Source organism: Cololabis saira, chromosome 4, assembly GCF_033807715.1.
Source record: "Cololabis saira isolate AMF1-May2022 chromosome 4, fColSai1.1, whole genome shotgun sequence".
NCBI lineage: Eukaryota > Metazoa > Chordata > Actinopteri > Beloniformes > Belonidae > Cololabis > Cololabis saira.
In genome coordinates, this window is record NC_084590.1 from 31,808,007 (window position 1) to 31,828,784 (window position 20,778).

General features: G+C 40.8%; 1 protein-coding gene across 4 annotated transcripts in view; it reads left to right on the forward strand.

Annotated features, from left to right (window-relative positions):
• stx1a (syntaxin 1A (brain)) overlaps window positions 1-20,778 on the forward strand; it is an 81,001-nt gene that overhangs the window by 37,354 nt on the left and 22,869 nt on the right. For all 4 annotated transcript variants that reach the window (XR_009782496.1, XM_061719458.1, XM_061719457.1 and 1 more), the window contains exon 4: window positions 17,607-17,681. Coding sequence is in view for 3 of the 4 variants with exons in the window: in XM_061719458.1 (XP_061575442.1) it covers window positions 17,607-17,681 (75 nt within the window). In the remaining variant the exon portion in view is untranslated. The remainder of the gene's footprint in view (window positions 1-17,606; window positions 17,682-20,778) is intronic.

The following is a 20,778-nucleotide window of genomic DNA, read 5'->3' on the forward strand; positions in this document are numbered from 1 at the left end:
CCTATTGGTGAGATTTTCCTACCCTTAGGGATCCATTTGTCAAACTTTCTCCATGTTTAAGAAGAAACTTGAAAGCCTGTGAGTTTCCCCAACTTTCATTTTTTTTCTTTGTTCTTCCTTGGGTGTCTTCTTCTTTGTGCGTCTCTCCCTTATCGCTTTTCATTTCCTTTTCTCTTATATCTCCCCATAATGTGAGAGCTGATGTGAAGGCACGACTTTCTGCTGGGAAAAAATAATATTCCTGTGAAAGTGTGGTTATTGTGATCTGCACAGCTATTCACACACAGAGACGTTGAAGGTCAAAGCCGTTGAGATAACTCGCTCAATTAAGTGACCTCCGTCTTCTCGACACTGGAGCCTGCGCTTAGCCGTGGTGCACAGGGTTACGGCTTTGATCTAGACTGGAGTGTCACTTAATTGTGTGTGTGTGTGTGTGTGTGTGTGTGTGTGTGTGTGTGTGTGTGTGTGTGTGTACTTTTATCGTCAGTTGTCCTTGAAATGACTGGAGTATATAGTCTTCATAATAAAGTAGGGCCATAGCTGTCTGTAATACCAGTCAAAGGTTTGAATGCTCTTACTCATAACAAGTTTTGATATAGTTTCAGGTCATGCAAATGGTTTACATTGGAGTGAAAACCATATAGTGTAGGTACAAGGATGAATACAAGAACATAAAGTAGTACAAAGCACAGAAGCTTCCATCATTCTGAAGTGCAAGAAGTTCAAAACCACAGATTTTCCTTAATCTGGATACCATAGAAAGTAATCTAGACTAGTGTTTTTATTCCAGGTCCTTGGCCGTTTAGATGTGTTACTACTCCAGTAGTTCTCAAACTCAAACTCGGCCATGTCACTCTGGGGAGAAGGAAGTTTCCAGCCTCCTAGATGCCATGGTTTGGGTTGAGTTGATGTGCTATTAAACTGTTGGGTGACTTTAGGTTGGAAAAGTTCTGACCTGTACATCAGTACATTGTGCATCTTTTTAAAACAGGTCTTCAAGCTTGTTACTTCCAACTCTTCCTCAGGGTTCAGCAGAAATAGAACGGGGAAAAAAGAAGCAAAATACTAAACATCCCATCAGTGGATGGTCTTCTTTCAACGCTCTCTTTCTCTTTCTGACTAATCACCATGGAAGCGCAGTTTGTTTTGTGAAACCTAAAAATTAGTTTGTGTTGTCCACTGTCTTAACATAAACTTTGTCTACTGTAGTTCCCAACCAAGAAAAAGAAAGAGGAGCAACATGCTCCCCTGACAAGCCACCACCAAAGTTCAAGTATGGATCGCTGACAGACTTGTACAGATCTTGACACCACACTAATGGTGATCGATTTGTATGAAGGTGAGCTGGAGTAGAGGAACAGCTAAAATGTGGAGGGCAGTGGGTCCCGAGGACCTGGATTGAAGAAGCTTACAAAAGGACAAGCATAAGCACAACACTACCATTCATGAGTTGCAGTGCTGAACTGGCCAATCAATACACGCGACAGTGCTCTGAGAGTTTGCCAAGAGACATATGAGACATGGGCAACAACTTGAAAAACGGCTTAGTACAGGAGGATTTGGACAATGACAAAGGTTCTGATTTTCCTTTAATACACCACCACAGTGGATTTGAAATAGAACAATCAAGTAACCAATGCATGATCAGACAAATCCGGAGAGTTTTTGAGTTTTACACCAGAGTACAACTCTATTGTTTGATCAATATGAACAGGGACCAAAACTGCACATATACAGTAGTACTTATTGAATGTACAGTACAGACCAAAAGTCTGGACACACTTTCTCATTCAAACAAATGGGGAACTGTGTCCAAACTTTTGGTCTGTACTGTATGTAGAGATTTGTTTTGTTTTTGCCCTGTGCAAACATCCGCATTGTTATCCACTCACTTTATTATGTTATTTGTTTCTTCTGTTTTACAGATATGAGGGGTTTTGATATGTCTGAACTTCTTTTAAAGAAATGTTCCATTGTAAGAAATGCTTTAATCTTTACAAAAATTGCCATGATTAACCTTTCAAACAAGGTTAGATCACAAAAAAATATTGATACATCATCTGTATCTGACATCCAATTGGGTCAAAATATACATTTTAAAGTTTTTGGACTCTGTCTATGTAAAAGTATAATTTTAAATACTTGTTTTCCAGCAGTTGAAAGTGAGGGAAAGTGAGCTGTATTTAAAGTCCTCTGTCAGTTTGGTGGTTAAACTTTATCTTTGCTTTCAGTTTGTCATTACCTGCCCTCTCACAGTATCCCAGTAAGGTAAATGTCAGTATTGTTTGAAGGATGACCTCATATTCTGCCTCTCTGAAACAGATATCTGGACTCTAGACGATCAATAAGTAGAGCAAGCACACAAAGGACTGGTAATACATTTACAGAGAGAGGATGAAAGAGACTGCAGATGAAGGAAAATGGCTCCACATTGGAGAGTGGAATGACAGCAATTGACCCGGCGTTGGAAAGGAGGAAGCAGCAGCAGCAGCTTGTCGTTGGACCTTGACATCAGACTGATACAAACAGACTGAAATATGCTAGTAAAAGATCAGAGCTAAGTGTAGGAGGTAACTGACCCAGACAGTCAAAATGACCATTTTCTGTTCAGTCCTGATGATATACTTTCATGTCACTGATGAGCATTGAAACCACAATACCATCCTAATCATAAAGACAGTAACAGTTAATTCAGGTCTGATTAGTGCTCAAGAGGAAGTTGAAACAATGATGAATATAATCAAGCAGACAAGGAAACAGGTACATGTTCGCTTTATGTTGGCGAAACATACCAGAACTTAAACCATGAATCTGCAGCAGTGGCGCTTTAACAGAAAAGCTGTGGATGTGGAAAATATTCACTTCCTTGATGGATAAAAGAACATAGATGTAATTTCTGTTTTAAAGACTTGAGGCTGTTGTTAGTTTGGCAGAAATACTGGACACAGTCTGGCTCTACCCCAAGATACTGGCTGGTATGACGACCAGCAAATATAGATTTGAACTAATTAGCATATTTATTTTTGTTTGTTTAATCTACATGGAAAATTATGTTAAAAAATAAATAAATGAAAAATATATATATATTTTGTAAATCACTTTTTTTTACTGTTTGTGGTTACGTGCCAGACTACATCTTGGTCAGAAGTAGTTGCTTGGCAACCACAAAGTGTCCTGAAAGTTACTAAAATCATGTGTCCACAATTTATATATTTATTTATTTTATAGTGGCAGTAAAGCACTGGCAGAGCATATGGACAAACCTTGTTAAAAAAAAGCTTAATTAAAAAAAGAAAAGAAGAATAACAATGACATCACATTTAGGAACAGGTATGCAACATGTCCTTCCATCCATCAGCTTCCACATATCTGGGTTCGGATGCAGTCTAAGGTCCAGACTTCCCCCTACCTGCCTCCCTCTAACTTTTCCAGAGGGATACTTGGGAATTTCCAGGTTCACCAAGGAATATGATCCCTCCAGGTTGTCCTGGGTGCACCTCAGGGTCTCCTCCAGTTCACATTACTAAAAATGCTGAACCGATCTGCTTGTCGATCACCCGCTCAATAAGACCACCTTCCCTTTAAGAAAGCACTTCAAACCTAACTCCAAGAGAGCATCTTACCCCAAGCGTAAATGTAAATGTTATTATGATTATAGCTTCTCACTTACTGATTATATAGTAGTAGTAGTAATAATAATAATGATAATAATTATAATATAATAGTGGCCCTGCGATGGACTGGCGACCTGTCCAGGGTGTAACCCCTGCCTCTCGCCTGTAATTAGCTGGGATAGGCTCCAGCAGACCCCCGTGACCCTGCAAAGGATAAAGCAGGTATAGATAATGGATGGATGGATAATTATAATAATAATAATACTCATACTACTACTAATAAATACAGTACTAACAAAGACACCTTCATTATGTCTGTTTTCTCAAGATATTGATACAATTGTCAGCCATTACTGACCGTTGACAAGCAGGAGCCAAAACAAATTAGCTATGCCATTTTATATATAATATTGCATAAGCGCCATGCATTTGTACATACAATTTTATTCTGAAAAGCAACTGGTAACTAAAGCTGTCAGTACAATATTTTCTTGTTAAACAACTGTGGATTAAAATCAGAAGAAGCTCAGCTCAGTTTTGTTACTCAGTTCATTCAATATGGTCCCTCAGGATTCAGCCGAAATAATATTCTATATTTAATTTAATCAAAGTTTCATATTCTGCTTCAACCACCTGCCACCACATCACACAGTCATAGTCTCTGTCTGACAAGTAATACGAGTTCAGGTTGGGGAGACAATTACTTGTTCATGTGGTTTGTTACCTGACTATCAATAGTGAAATTTAGAGAATTTAAAGGAAAGTTCCCAGGGCAGAGAAAAAAGATGTAGTTCTTTTGTGTAGCGTTTGATGAGCTGAGAATGTTGACATTGAAATATAGCTGACATATATTGTAGTTTCACCAGGTGTTTTTACCTGTATAAGTGATTGCAAATACGGCAGTACAATCTTTTTCTCGCAAGTGATCCTATGTCCCACAAACATATTCTTCACATTAATAAAAACATTGAAAGTCTCTAATATAATTGAATTGGAAGCCCAAGGCTTGTCCAAGCTTATGTCAGCAACATGTCAAACGTGCCCCTTTGCCCTCGCTGTCGTCATGGTTCCAGGGACTAAACGGTGGAGCTGAGAAGACTATGTGATGTTATTTCTTTTAAATGTGCTGCATTCAGTGCTGTCAAGCTGCAAAAAGCATTTCTTGTTATACGAATAAATACTTTGCGGTGTCATTACAATCAGTGGATGGGAATTTCTTCTTTAGAAGAGTTTGAATTATAAGACCTGAATTAGAGAATACCTGGATGATGTGTTCATTTTTGCACTTTTGTATTTCCAGTTTCTCTCATAGCTACATTCATTTAGACGTCAAACTTCTTGGATAGGGTTTGGAAGGTATAATGGCTAGGTTTGAAATACATCTATTATAATGACTCTGAAGGCTTCCCTCTTTCCCCCTTGAGTACTGACACTAATTAGACCTGACAAAATAGCAGAATTTGACATTATGAGGGTGAGAATGAGCTGAAGCCACCTACTGACATTTCACCTTTCTCTGCACTTTGACCTTGCCAGTAAAGTCACCAAAGACCCCGAATTACCTTTAGAAGCAGTTAAACTATGAACAGTGGAATATATTTCCTGCATCATTTATTTTGTCTTACTTGTTTGCGCTGACCCTCTTCTAGCCCCTACATTTCTCGCTGCTTCGTAGCGTCTGTCTGGCTCCACTTCTCTCTGTCACTTTGAAACAATCTGAAGCTGCTGAGAGGATCAACTGCACACATCGCCATAGCAACACAGTCTTAATGATGGCAACAAGTGTGACCTGAAGATTCCATTTGAGAGCGTCTGGGAGATGGATGGAGTGTGAAGCCACAGCTCAATTGACTCCTCGGTTTGGCCTTCCAATTTGCTACTCTCTCACTTCTCCCTCTCCTTCTTAATCTCTGCAAGCGCTCTTCCTCTTTTTCACGACAAATAATGAGGCTGAATAGACACTTGATGGGGCAGGTTGGCCTCCTCTGTTCAGTAACCACAAGATGGAAATCAATTCAAACTCCTTAAAAGAAATACCACACACACAGACACTCACTCTCTGTCCATGTACACCCTAAAATTAAGTTCAGTTTTTATATTACTACAACCCTGGTAGTTGCATTCATGGAACAAGTTAGCAATTTTTCTATGGTAACATAAACATTTCCATAATCTTAGGCCTCTCCGAGTTTCCAAGTAGTGCATTTGGGTGCACAGGTACATGCAAAGATAAACTTAAAAGGTTTGAGGTGTGCATTTTCCAGCGCCATGTGCTTTCAATCTGAAAAGTCATAGTTTTCATATACCGTTTCATTATTTTGGCTTCAATTATATTTTTGATCATTTTCGCAGCTGCAGGAATTAATCTTTCATAGTCAGGCGGATTGATTGGTCTCCAAAAGCTTTGCATGGCATCTCCACTCTGTCATCACTCATATTATTTGTTTCAATGCAGAAAAATTCACAATATGGTCAGCAGCTTTGCTGAGAGTACATCTTGACATTTTAGATGAACTATTACAGAGAAAGATAGCTTCCCATTGCCCCCAGTCATCTGCTGGCATTCTATTGTAATGGCAAAATGGAAACCTGATTTTAAGCAGCTGTTAGAAACCACAGACCACTGCTTACTGAATTGTGTTTGCCCTGAGGACATCAGGCTCAGATCCATCTCTGACCCTGACGAACGGACTTCTGGTTCCGTACATGCGGCCACTGGCAGCAAAACTACTCGCCTGAGAATTAGTTTTACACAAACATATATATCGACAATCTGGTAACACAGTAAATATTCATGAGGTTCCAAAAGATGTATCATATTTAACCGTTGCTGTGGTTTGTATTTATTCCCTCTTTAGCCGTCTGATTAGACGTGCAGTAACCTCCACACCTATGGGGACTCTACTTTAATTCCAGATGTGCTTCTTACACATCCTCTTCGTGAGAAAAAAGAGGAATAATCTTAAACCATGTTTCACTGAGTGCTTTTTTTCCGATTCGGTCATTTGTGTTTTGCCTCTTAATTTTAGATTTTCCATTGGCATGTTTTAATTTGTGATTATTTTTGTTTAAATTGAATATGGTGAGTCTCTATCTTTCTCTGCCTCCTTGCTGCTTTCTACATATTTTTGTCATCTTTAAATTATTAATCCATTAAAGATGTGAAAATCAAGTTTTTAGGAAAGCTCACGTCTCATTAAGGAGAGTCAAGCTTATGTTTGAAACTTTGCTCCGCAGCAGGCTGAAAAGTTATATATTTAAATATTTAAATATAATTGTCTTTGCATGTGAATGAGCTAAAACATGCAAACGAAAAAATAACAAAATGGGAGAAATATCATTCAAGTATACAGTATAGCCAACCGGGGCGCCAGATGGGGTGGGGAGGATCTGGCCGGAATAACGTGATCCTTCCACGCGCTACGTCCGGCCGGAGAAGCCCCACCCTGTCTGGTGAAAAGAAGCGGCCTGCTCACTCCTCAGGATAAGAAGGAAACCTGAGCTCAGTGCAGGGCCCTCCCTGGGTTGGTAGAGGATGGCCAGGACTGTCACTTAGGAAGGAGCACTGGGTAATATAATGGGAAAAATCGGGGATAAAAAAAAAAAAAAGTATACAGTATGAAGACAATTTCTATAGTTAGTTACTGATCCTGCATTTGAGTTGGTTGCTTAGTATATTTTTGTTAACTTGATTGATTATATTATAATTAAAAGGAGCTTGAGGCCGGATTGTGGCAGGATTTATGAAAAAAATCTGTATACATTTTAAGTTTTCTAGTAATAATGTCAGATGAAGCGTTCCAAACCCAAAAGAATGAGCCCTCTAGTGTATCTCTCCGTTACCTTGAACAGGCTGTGTGCTGCAAAATGTGCTGCAATTCGGACTCCGAATTTCCCGCGCTGGGCGGCGGATGTGACGTCACATGACGCTGCATGCACGTTCTCCCCGTTCTCCCGTGCTGGCTTGACTGTTGGCTGCAGTACCCCCGACGGCCTTCGTGGTGACGGGTGGCGCTAGAGAGTCAAATTTCTTAAAAGGAGCCTCATGCTCCTTTAATAGCAAGTTGCACTTCCTCTGTTCATTGTTACTTGCTGTTTGATTATATTGAGGGACAAACAAAATTAGTTGGTTCCGGGTGACAGCATAAGAGATTTATTTATCAGAGAACTTTGTGGTTTTCAGAAAAGTGAAATGACAACATTTATGTACCAAAAACAACAATTTTCTGATATTTCCAAACAAATTATGTAAAATCAAATGATCAACATTTTTACCAACACATATGATTAATGTTCTTTTTGGAAAGCATAAATGTCCTTTGCATGTTGAAGATCTTTCTATAGATGTTCAGAAGGAGTTTGATCAGGATTCATTCACTTCAGAAAACTCCAGTGTTTTGTTCTCCGCTATTCTTGGGTCGTTATTCGTCTGAAGGACCCATGATCCGCAGCTGAGACCAAGCTTTCTGACGCCGGGCAACACACTTCACTTCAGAATGTCTTGATAATCATGAGATTTCATTGTACCAGAACAGATTCAAGACCGGAAGCAGCAAAGCAGCTCCAGAACATACTGTAACTGCACTGCAAAAACAGCCCGACTACGAATAAGCCTATTATTACCCAGTGGGGTACAAAAAATGTTCTTGACTAAAATTCTTAAAACTATCACCATTGTCTAAAACAGCCTTCTACTTTTCTTGAAATACGACTTTCTTACTTTCTCAGTGTGAACCCCCTCCATGTTTCACAGTAGTGACAGTCTTCTTTTCTTTAAATGCTTCAGGTTCACATCTCTTAATATAGACGCGACTTGTCAAAAAGCTGTCCAACTGATGTTTTCCTAGAAGCTTTGTGACTTGTCAATATGCATTTTGACAAATTCCAGTCTGGCTTATTTTTTAATGATTTTCTTTTAAAAGTGGACTCCTCAGCCATCATCTACTTTAAAAAATAGTGGCAGATGGTGTGATCTGACACTGATGTACCTTGACCTTAGGTTTCCCTTGAATCTCTTTGGTTACCCTTCAAATCATCCATCTCTTCAGTTTATCATCAGTTTTCCTCTTACAACCAAGGAGATTGGTTACAGTCCTGTGGACCCTGAGCCTTGAATCTAAAACTGTAGTCTCAGAAATATTAAGCTGTTTGGAGACGGTTTTATAGCCTTTACCTTTAACATGCTTATCTAGAATTTGATCTCTGATCTCCTGCAACAACTCTCTCCTTTTCTTTTTCTGGTCCATGTTCAGTGTGGTGAACACCATGATACCAAACAACAGCTTGACGACTTTTCACCCTTTGAACAGTCTGACTGCAAGATTGAAGACAGCTGTGATGCCAATTACAGGAAACAGTTTAGTTTAACATGTCACCATGGTCAAATTGTTTTCATCTCTTCTTGTGGTACCAACTACACAACTAAACAATTCTGTTGAACTAAAAAATACAAAATTAAAGTCTGATTTCATCAGTCAGTTTTCTGTAGATTAATATTTATTACTTTAGTCAGTTTTCAAGTTATGTCAGTTCCTTCTGTGAGTTTAATGGAAAGGTACCACCAGCTTTGTCTGTCTGAATGTATTTTAAGTATATTCAAAACTAGTGACTAGTTTTGACCAGTGTTTAGTGCTCACAAACCTGTTTGTTACAATGTTATTTTTTATGAATGGTTCAGGACCAAATTAACAAACTTGCCTTGCCTGACCTTGCCTTACTATAAGCTGGTCAGAAGGCTTATCCTAGACCTAGCTGGTTTCTGGGCTTGTGTATCAGCTTCAATTAGAAGTCATATAATGTATTTTATTCAGTGAGAAAAAAAGATAATGATAACCTACATTTGGTGTGCTAAGTGTGCCATGCAGCCATGTGGAATACATGGAGTGGGATAGCTCAACCTGCCAGTGAAAAGAGCCTTTACACAGTGTAGATTTGCAATACATTTTTAGATGATATCCAGATCATCCCTGGTTGTGGTTGGTTGTCTTTTTTTCCTTTTTTTTGTTTCTCATCGAAAATGATGTACAAATGTTATGTTTTAATAACCGAACAAGCACCAGTGTTTGAACCCCACCCCCCCTCCCCACACTGTGTAATTGGATTATCCACTGAGGCTTTGTCTGTAATTGGGTTTTCTTTAATTTATAATTATGATTTATGCAGTTTTAAAGATGCAGGAAGCATGCGAAATAAACTCATTACAAAGTAAAACTGCACACAGCTCAATTTGAATGAGTTGGCTAGAGTAACTAATGAGGATTTTATTTATTTATCTATTTATTATTTCGTTGTATGGTGTCAACCTGCAAGTTGCTAATATGTGGAGATATGATTCTCGTGGCAATGCAGCCTAAGGGAGGCTTATGCTGGTCCCAAGCCCAGATAAATACTGAGTGTTGTGTCAGGAAGGGTGTCCAACGTAAAACCTCTGCCATATACACAATGATGCAAGTCAATCTGATTTCCCTACCGGATCAGTCGAGGCCCTGGTTAACAACGACCGCCATCAGTGCTGTTAACCTGCAGGGCACTGATGGAAATTGCGCCACTGTGGGTCGGAGGAGGAGGAGAGGAGGAAGACGTGTGCATATGCAGAGAGAAAAAAGGAGAGTCAAGACTCTAGGGCTGTGAGTGGGGACTTCTTTTTTTTTTTTTTTTTTCTTTTCCTCCCTTGTCTGCACACATATTAATGATTGATACCATGACGGTAGAAACCAAAAGCATACACATGTGCATTATTACTATATTTAATATATATACATATATATACGCATACATATGCGTACACATACATAAATATACACATACAAACCCAGTGATTTTTTTTTTTTTTTTTTGGGGGGGGGGGGGGGGCGACGACATCCACTGCCAATCCAGGAAGCAGGAACACATGGAAACACACGCACTGGAAATCTGTAACAAAAAACCACAAACAAAACACGAAACCGGCACAGAGCCAACCAAAACAACAACAGCAATCGACCTAAATCTTGAGATCTGATCGCAGTCTGAGCTAAGCTACCGCTACCGCTACCTAACCCCAAAAACTAGAGAGTCAGCATGCAGGTGAACAAGCAAGTGTGTATGTCTATGTACGTGTGTGTGTGTGTGTATGTATACGATCATGCGTGTGTGTGTGTGTGTGTGTGTGTGTGTGTGTGTGTGTGTGTGTGTGTGTGTGTGTGTGTGTGTGTGTGTGTGTGTGTGTGTGTGTGTGTGTGTGTGTGTGTGTGTGTGTGTGTGTGTATGTATATGTTTGTGTGGCTGTGTATGTTTGTGTATATGCATGTGACTAAGTGGCTATGTGTGTGTGTGTGTGTGTGTGTGTGTGTGTGTGTGTGTGCGTGCGTGCGTCCGTGCGTGCGTGCGTGCGTGCGTGCGTGTGTGTGTAATAAACCAAACAAAGCTCTACCTGAAGTGTATCTATAGTGGGGGAGGGGGGGGAGCAACCCCACCACCCGCGAGACCAGAGGCCGACACGGAAGAGCCCGGAACCCAGGCCACCGGCAACCCCACAGAGGGGAGAAGCAGGAGGGAGGCAACCCACCGCCTGCGAGGCCCCCCCGGCGGCGGCCGAGGGGGTCCGCGGGCGGGGCCCCCACGGCGCGGGAAGAAGCAGCCAGGGATCCCGCGGCGGCGGACCGCGACCCAGGCAATCCCCGGCCACCCGGTCCGGGCCGGACACGCGGCCAGGAGGCCCCCTTCAGGCCAACGACCCCCACCCGGCAGGGGGCCAGCCTGCCCGGAGAGACAGAGCCGCCCCGGCCGCCGACGCGGGCAGGCGCACCCGCCCCCCACGAAAGTGGCCCTCCAAGACCAGAGGGGCGCCCCGCCGCAGAGGCAGCGGGGGGGACCGGAGACGGGCCCCGGAGAGAGGGAACCCCCCAACAAGACGACACACGTGCAGGCCCGACAACGGAGGGCCCCAGACCCAGGCATCCCATTCATTCATCCATTCAACTATCCGATATCTATACTGATAATAATATGATATACTATACATAATAATAATACTAATAATAATAATACTAATAATAATAATAATAATAACCATCTTTGTATAATATAATATTGATAAATTATTAAGTTTTGATGTCCTGCCAATGGAGGCTCAAATCCTCCATGGCAGGACCCTTCCATACCGCATTCTCACCGACACAGACACACAATCAAGCACCGTTTCCCCCTCCCCGGGGGGGTCCAGCACCGCCAGAAGGCACCCCAGGCTGCACGGCGAGCCCCGCCGGGCCCGGGTACCCCGACCCACCTATCCCAGGCCGGTGCGGGAACGCGGGTGATGTGGGACCCCCTCCCGCCCCTGGTGTTGAGTGCATGTGATTAATGCCATAAAAACAGGGAGGGGGAGGGCCAAGTATCGATTTGACACCGACCCCCCCCCCCTCCCGAACTACGTGTTCTTGTCAAATGTATTTATTAAGTGTTGAATGTGCAGTGTCTATTTTGCTGTTAAAACCGTGAGGCAGGGAGTGCCGGGCCACGCGGGACAATGCCCCCCACGACCCGGACCCCCCGCCCTTCGCCTATGTGCGTATGAATCGTGTAGGGGGGGAAGGAGGGGGAGCGGAGGCCGAAGCCAGGAAGCAGGACCAGCAAAGCCGGCCCTGATAAGACACCCGCGCCCCCCCACCGGCCATCCAGTAGACGGGGGCCGGTGAGTGGGGACTTCTAATGTAGGAACTATGACGGGAAAAGCTAGTTGGTTGTCATGATGCAGAGGAGGAAGGTGGATATAATGTGTCCAGGAGACCAGATGAAAAGGTAGTAAGGCCAGGAGCAGGATTTAAGCTGTCCTTTAACGGTGTTGATGGTGTTGAGAGGTAAGGCTGAGTTATGGTTCTGCGTCAAAACGACGCCGTGCCTACGGCGTAGGGTATGCGTCGACGCGTACCACGCGCCGTCACTGACGCGTACCTCCCAAAAATTGTAACTACGCGTCAAGGCGACGCAGACCAAACGCAGACGAGAGAGCTGTGATTGGTTCGCTTGGTAGCAACGCATTTCCGGTTTCCAGTTTGAAGCACAATTGTTGTCCTTATCTCTTTGATTCACTGTGACCGGAAAAAGTCGGATACACCATTCAGGAAAAGATTGCGAATTAGCGGTCACGGGGGGTACTGCACCGCGGCGAAATGGAGAAGTCCAAAGGGTTCACGGCGACGGCGTCACGGCGACGGCGTGTGCACGGCGTCGTTTTGACGCAGAACCGTAACTCAGGCTGTAGGGGTAACCTGGAAAAGGAGTTTGTCGCATAGAGGGATGAGTCTAAAGCTGGAAATTGAAGGTGTGTTGTTTAATGTTATGAGTGGTTACATCCCACAGGTAGAATGTCAGTTAGAAGAGAAGGAGAAGTTCTGGAGTGAGTTACATAAAGGGATGCAGAGTATCACTTTATCCCCAGAGGTGAAAGAGATGAGAGGTGATTGGAGCAGACTTCAATGGACATATTGGTGCGGGCCACAAAGGTGATGAGGAAGTGATGGGCAGGTTTGGTATTCATGACAGGAATACAGAGGCACAGATGGTGGTAGACTTTGCAAAAAGGATGGAAATGGCTGAGGTGAATACTTTCTTCCAGAAAAGGCAGGAACACAGGGTCACTTATAAGAGTGGAGGCAGGAGCACTTAGGTTGATTGCATCTCATGTAGACGATGTAATCTGAAGGAGATTAGTGACTGCAAAGTAGTAGCAGGGGAGAGCGTAGTGGTGGTGTGTAGGATGACCCTGGTGGTGAAGAAGATGAAGAGGACAAAGGCAGAGCAGAGGATGAAGTGGTGGAAGCTGAAAGAGTGTTGTCTGGCTTTCAGGGAGGAATTAAGACTGGGTGGCCAGGAGGTGTTTCTAGATGACTGGACAACTGCAGCTAATGAGATCAGGGAGAAAGACAGGAGAGTACTTGTGTCATCTATGAGGAAGGTAGATAAGGAGTTTTAGTGGTGGAATGAGTAAGTGCAGGAGTGTATACAAAGAACGAGGTTAGCTGAGAAGAAGTCGGACACTGAGGGGACTGAAGAGAGTAGACAGGAGTACAACAACATGCAGTGTAAGGTTAAGGTAGAGGTGGAAAAGGCCAAACAAAGGATGACTTGTACGCTAGATTGGAGCGTAAATAGCGAGTGATTGATTTGTAAAGGTTGGCGAAGCATAGAGAAAGAGATGTGCAGCAGGTTAAGGTGGTGAAAGATAAAGAGGTAATTGTATTGACAAGAACCAGTAGTGTGATGGGAAGATGGAAAGATAACTTTGAAAAGCTGATGAATGAAGAAATGAAAGAACAAACAATAGAATATGTGACTATTGTGGACCACTAAGTACCAAAGATTTTTAAAGGTGAAGTGAGGAAAGCATTGAAGTTGTCTAGTCATACGAGCTATGGACAGAAGTGAGAATTTGTGAGCAGCAGCAGGTGTTCATGTGAAGATAAATTATTACAGATGCAGTATTTGTTTCGAGAATGTTGATGGACAAGTACAGAGAAGGTCAGAGGGAGCTTCATCGTGTCTTTCTAGATCTATAAAAAGCTCATGACAGGGTACCAAGAAGAACTGTGGTTCTGTATGAGGAAGTATGGAGTACAAGAGAAGTATGTTAGAGTTGTGCAGGACATGTATGGGAGGTGCAAGACGGTGGTGAGGTGTGCTGTAGGTGTGACAGAGAGGTTCAAGGTGGAGGTTGGACTGCATCAGGGATGCGCCATGAGACCCTTCTTGTTTGCTAATGGTGATGAACAGACTGACAGATGCAGTCAGACAGGACTCTCCGTGACTAGGATGTTTGCAGATGTAGCAGTGAGTAGTGAGAGCAGGGAGCACGTGGAAAGAGTTGGAGGTATGTACTGGCAAGAAGAGAGACGAAGATTAGTTGCAGCAAGACAGAGTGCATGCGTGTAAATGACAGGGACACAAGTGGAAAAGGGACTTTACAGGGAAAAAAGATAAAGAAGGTGGAGGATTTTAAGTACAGTACTTGGGGTCAACAGTCCAGAGCAACGGAGAGTGTTGCAAAGAAGTGAAGAAACGTGTGTAAACAGGTTAAAATTGGTGGAGAAAAGTGTCAGGAGTGATGTGTGACAAAAGAGTATCAGCAAGAAAGAAAGGAAAGGTGTACAAGACAGTGGTGAGACCAGCAATGTTGTACGGTTTGGAGACCGGTGGCACTGAGGAATGGACAGGAGGCAGAGCTAGAGGTAGCGGAAATAAAAATGAGCACATCAGAGAGACAGTACATGTTAGATGTTTTGGAGATAAAATTCGAGAGTCCATACGGAAATGGTTTGGACATGTATAGAGGAGAGAAAGTGCATTTATTGGGAAAAGGATCAGAGGAGACTATGGATGTATTACCACAATAAATCTCTTTTTCATTAAAATTTTTCCTCATGCACGTGGCAGCTCCTTTTACAAGGTGTACTGCATTCATCCAGATTTGTATTATATTTATCTTTCTTTATAAAAGTTTCCCCACAAACTTGTCTTCAGAAGATTGTTTTCTGTCTTGTTATTTCCAGATTCTTCTTTTTTTGTTTTGTTTTTTTCCTTGTGTGTTATGCCTTGTTATTTTAAACGGCTGTTAAAAATAACAATGCATTTGGTGTTTTGAAGTTGAAATTATGTGTTATGTGTAGTTATGAGTTTTTTGCATTTTTTGCATTTATAGTGGGATAGAATGATGTAATCACACAAAATTATTTATTAATGCCAGGTGTGAATACACATGCATGTTGGTGACCACTTGTGATTGGATTTCTTAGGATGCAAGCTAACGGCAGGTGTAAACTGGGACATGGAGACCAAAGTTGAGTCTTATAGAGGCAAGATATCCATAACCATTTTTAAACAATAAATTGGAAGTCAGTGTATTCCTAATTAGGATATCTGCACAAGCTTGTACAGAGAGTGATTTTATTTTTTGCCTTTCATGTTAACAAAATAGCACTTCCACACCCACTGCATGACACACACACATCTCAGCAACCTCTAAGCTGCATTGATGTTTTCCAGCTAAGGTTTCAGCAAGTTGCCTATTTTTGTGAGTAAAGTTCTTCTGAACAAAATACGCAGCTAAAAAGATTTCAAAAATATGTTTACCTGTTATGAAGATGAGTCTTTAGGTGACATTAATGATTATTTTGTTGTTAAAATATAAGTTTTAATTTAAAGGAGTATTTGATTAATTTTATAAAGTGTCCTCTGGCTCTCATGATCTCCTGTCCCTACTACCACAGTAACTGTGGACTTATAGCACTGTAACACACATCAACAGCAATGGTCAATGATGGAGCTGGCTCACAGAGCTACAGTGGAAATCATGACAGTGATAACTGCAACCTGAGAAAGTAATGAGAGAAGAAGCAGGAAAGCGACTATGACAGAGACTGAGCAAGACACCACTCCTGTGCAACTGGATGTGATTGGTCTCACATTAAACTGCTCTTCACTTTTTAAATCATGTCAACCACAGATTACACAAAACTTCACATTTATGTTCATTGTCAAAGGCATTGATTTTTGGAAACATTGTCTACAGCAGAAGCTGTGCATAATAAATGCAAACGTGTGAAAGTTTTTATGTTCTCTTCTCTCTACATTAAACAAACACTTTACTTTACTGTAATATTCGTATTTGGCATTTTTCATCAGTGTTGCTTAACTCTCAGCAACTAAACAGCCCAGTGTCTGATGGAGGTCTCTGATCTACTAACCCTGTATTCAAGAGGATTTAGAGAAAATAAAAAGTCTAGAATCATTAACAAATCCATAAGTCAAGATCGTGACAGGGGGGCATCAGTGCCCAGGGCAACGGGCATTTATACTTCTTTGATAGCAGCATTAATATAAAGCAGTTCTCTTATATTTGAAATAAATGTGTTTCTTTCAATACAACTTCTTTTCCAGAGACATCCATGCATTGTTTAACGAGACAATGCTATGATATTCATTTATGTTTGGTGGATTTGGCTCTGTAGCATGTATAAGCTGCTCTCATTATACCATCTGTCTTTGCATCCTTGAGATTTTCTACAAAGGTTTTTCATGTGAAAGCAGATCATCGAAATAAATATTTTTTCATTGCTTTGGATGTTTTGTTGTTTAAGGGATTTTTGTTGGTAATTCTGGCACTTAAACATTTGTTGGTGAGATGAAACAGGAACTATCAGGTGTTTCTTCTGCCTGTGATTTAAAAAAAAACCCTTAGTGAATTTCCTATTTTTTTTTATTTTTCTACTTTTAAGAGGATGGATGGATGGATGGATGGATGGAAGGATGGATGGATGGATTTCCCACAATAGGGCCGCTATTAGTTGTCTAGAATATTCATGTTAGTGCAGCCAAGGGGATATATCATAATGTATAAGAGTCAATAATGAACAAATGATTGCACAGCCATGTTTTTGTATATCCGGTCTCACTATTTTGAGTGGTTCTCGCCTCTTGCCCCATTACATCTCTGAAAGGTTCAGCCCCCCACAACCCTAAAACATGGTGAAGTGGCTACAGCAGATGGATGAGTGGCGTGAGGGATGGATACTCGTCCTTTATACCATTCTTGTATTTGTGTGCATTGAGAATTGTGCTGTGTGATGTGTTGTAGAGAGGTTTCACGATTTAATGAAATCTGTCTCACATCATTTCATGTCACCCTGATCATTTAAATGTGTAACTTTGTGAAGAGGACATTGTTCATTCATCTCCTGTGATTTCCTGTCACCCGTCAAAATTGAAAGTATTGACCGTCTACACACATGTAGTTGTACATGTATTTCCATAATGTAAAGTATGATAAATACAGTATGTTTAAAGATGGATGTGACAGAGACAGTTCTCTGTAGAGTGATGTGGCATTCAATAAATAAATAAAAAGATGTACAACTACTCCCTTCAACATGGTTTTGTGCATTTTGATGAGTTACTAGAGTGTGTTTATGTGATTAAAACAAGTCCATAAGCTTCTCACATCTCCTTCTCTTTCCTCAGAAACTAAAGCAGAGCTTGAGGATCTAATGGCGGACATCAAGAAGTTAGCCAACAAAGTTCGCTCTAAATTAAAGAGTAAGTAAAATATTTATCTTTTCCTCTTTAAGAGACACAACTCAATTTTATCAATATCTTTTAAACTCAGTGTAGAGTTGCAGCTTTGTTTTAGTGTCTATCACAGTCATTTTTCCTGCAGAATATAACATTAGTTGATCTTTTGCTTATTGTTTTTTTTCCATTGATTAACTGTTCAAAACTGTATATTGTCTGTTGTATCTATTTATTTATTTATTTATTTATTTTGCACAATGACAACAGTAAATCTTTATCATACAAGGACAAATAATTTGTGCAGGAGAGGAAAAGAAGCCCGAAGGGCTTATAAAAAATCCTCCCCCTCAATACAAAATCACCAAAACAAATCAATCAATAGAAAAAGAATAGAAAGGAAAAAAAAGGTAAAAGAAACAAAGAAAAATACAATAAACACCCAAACAAAAATATCCATGAAATGGCAATTTCATTTTAGTACGAATAGCCTGTTAATTCTGACTATATAAAAGATACCCCATTAAGTTGGTCCTAAACATTTTTAAGGATGACACTAACTTAAAGGAGCTTGAGGCTCCTTTTAAGAAATGAGACTCTCTAGCGCCACCCTTCACCACGACGGCCGTTGGGGGTACTGCAGCCAACAGCGAAGCCGGCACAGGAGAACGGGGAGAACGCACATGCAGCGTCATGTGACGTCACATCTGCAGCACAGCGCGGGAAAATCGGGACCGAATTGCAGCACACAGCCTGTTCAAGGCAAAGGAGAGATACACTAGAGGGCTCATTCTTTTGGGTTTGGAACGCTTCATCTGACATTATTACTAGAAAACTTAAAATGTATACGGATTTTTTTCATAAATTCTGCCTCAATCCGGCCTCAAGCTCCTTTAAGAGATCTATCTAAACAGTTCCAGAGTTGAGGGCCATGGAATTTGATAAAGGATTGGTGACTGGAGGTACGACAAAGAGGTAAATGAAAGTTCTTCCCACCTCTAACTGAATAAGAATGAATATCTGATGATAACAGAAAAAAATTATAAAAAGTACCTGGAATGTCTTGTTTGAAATGAATGAACTTAAACATAAAAAGGCATGTTTGAAACTTGTTAATAGAAAAAATTGATAATAATTTAAATTTGCTAAATAAGGGTGCAGAAAGTGCTTGATGAGAAGAAAATGAAATCATTCTCAAGAATCTTTTCTGAATTAGAAATAATTGGTTGAGGTACGAGGAATAAGAAGCGCCCCAAACAATGTTGCAATACGTCAAGTATGGATAAATTAGACTATAATATAAGGAGGCTGATTTCATGTTAGAGGAGTCTGATTAATGAAGGCTCTGCCTAACTTTCTGTGTGCTATAGAAAGAATAATCTTTATTCTGGTGCTAGTAAAGAGACTAATTGTTACAATAATACAAATATTTGTAAAGAATGTTTGATTTTGGATTTTCATTATTTTACATTATACTGAGCTAGGTATTTCATGTTAGATTCATTTAAGTTTAGCTAAATTCTGGCAGAAACTGCTTTGTTTTATCGTATTAATCGATCAGTTGATCAAGGAAATTATTTTTTTTTAAAGGAGTCAATTAATGATGAAAGCAATCTTTACTGTAAAATATGTAAAACAATAGTATGACCTAAATTAACCTCTAACATGAGCATCTCTTGTGTAATGGCCCTGCTGCTGCAGCACCAGCAGCAGACAGAGGGTCACAAGTAAGACATAAAGAGACAGTGAACTGAATAGCCTTTGACAGCTGACAGACAGTTCACTTTACTCTTGTGTATTCTGTACTGCACTGGGAAGTGTCACTCTCCACAGAGGTGGCGGAGGCTATGAATCATGAGCACACAGGGAGTTTTATTCACGCTTGTGCACATAGTTGCACGAATTTTACAATAACACGCTGTGTACAAGCAGACTGTTGGTATCATATCACACATCCATCTTCCTTCTTTTTTTTTTTTTTTTTCTCTCTGTGTGTCTGAGGCTGTTATAATCTTCTTATCATTGTACACACTTGTTTCTTATCAATCATTACACAGTGTATTTTTGAGAACGCGTACATTGTATTTCTGATATCCTTAGTGTATTATATAGTCGGTCAATACTTTCTATTTTGACAGGTGACAGGAAATCACAGGAGATGAATGAACAATGTCATCTTCACAAAGTTACACATTTAAATGATCAGGGTGACATGAAATGATGTGAGACAGATTTCATTAAATCATGAAGGAAATGACTTGTGTAGGGGACACAGGAGTCATTTCCTTTTTAAAAATAGACCCTAGCCCCGTCAGGGCTCAGGTGGTAAAGAATAGAGGTCAGAGGTAAAATGTCTGTATGTAGTGCCTTACAGAAAAGTTGAACTAATTTAGTGTAGACAGCTAAATGATAATTTATTTATCCCTCATACTTGCAGGCCAGCACATGCTACACGCGTGTTGTCAGATATGTAACCTTTACACACACTTATTGCAGTATTACACACATTCAATGCAAATGCTGTTACAAAGAACAACCACTAAACTCTAGTTTGCATAACATTTTAGAGATAGAATTTGTCTGATCTCTGTGGGTGCATTTGATTTGCGCCTTTGTCAAACTTCACACTGCTGTATAACAGATGCTTAAGGAGCCATGTTAAATGTGTTATTAATAGATCCCGTTAGACAGTTTTGACGAGGTAGCAGAAGGCTGCTTGGCGAGCTGCTGTGGAAATTATGAAATCTTTTCCTGGTATGGTAGCCCTAAAAGGTAACATTTGCTCCAAAAATGGATTTCCTCACAGTGACACAGTTACCATAACAAATCAGTCAGCATACAATTAATTTATCTCAAACTTTGTTTTCAAAATCTCGTTCCAATAAGCACTCTACAATTGTTCATTTCAACCCAATGAATGCTGAGATGTCCACTCCTGAGAGTGGCAAATGTTTTCCACTGGTGGATTCAAAGTTGTGTGCAAATGGCCTCATGACCCTTCCCGGATGACAAAGGTCTTTTATTAGCATTTTTAGCTTATTAGCACATGACTGTACATGGTTCAACGTTGTAAGAGGGAAAATTTCAACTCATAACAAACATTACTGTGAAGAACTCAAAATGT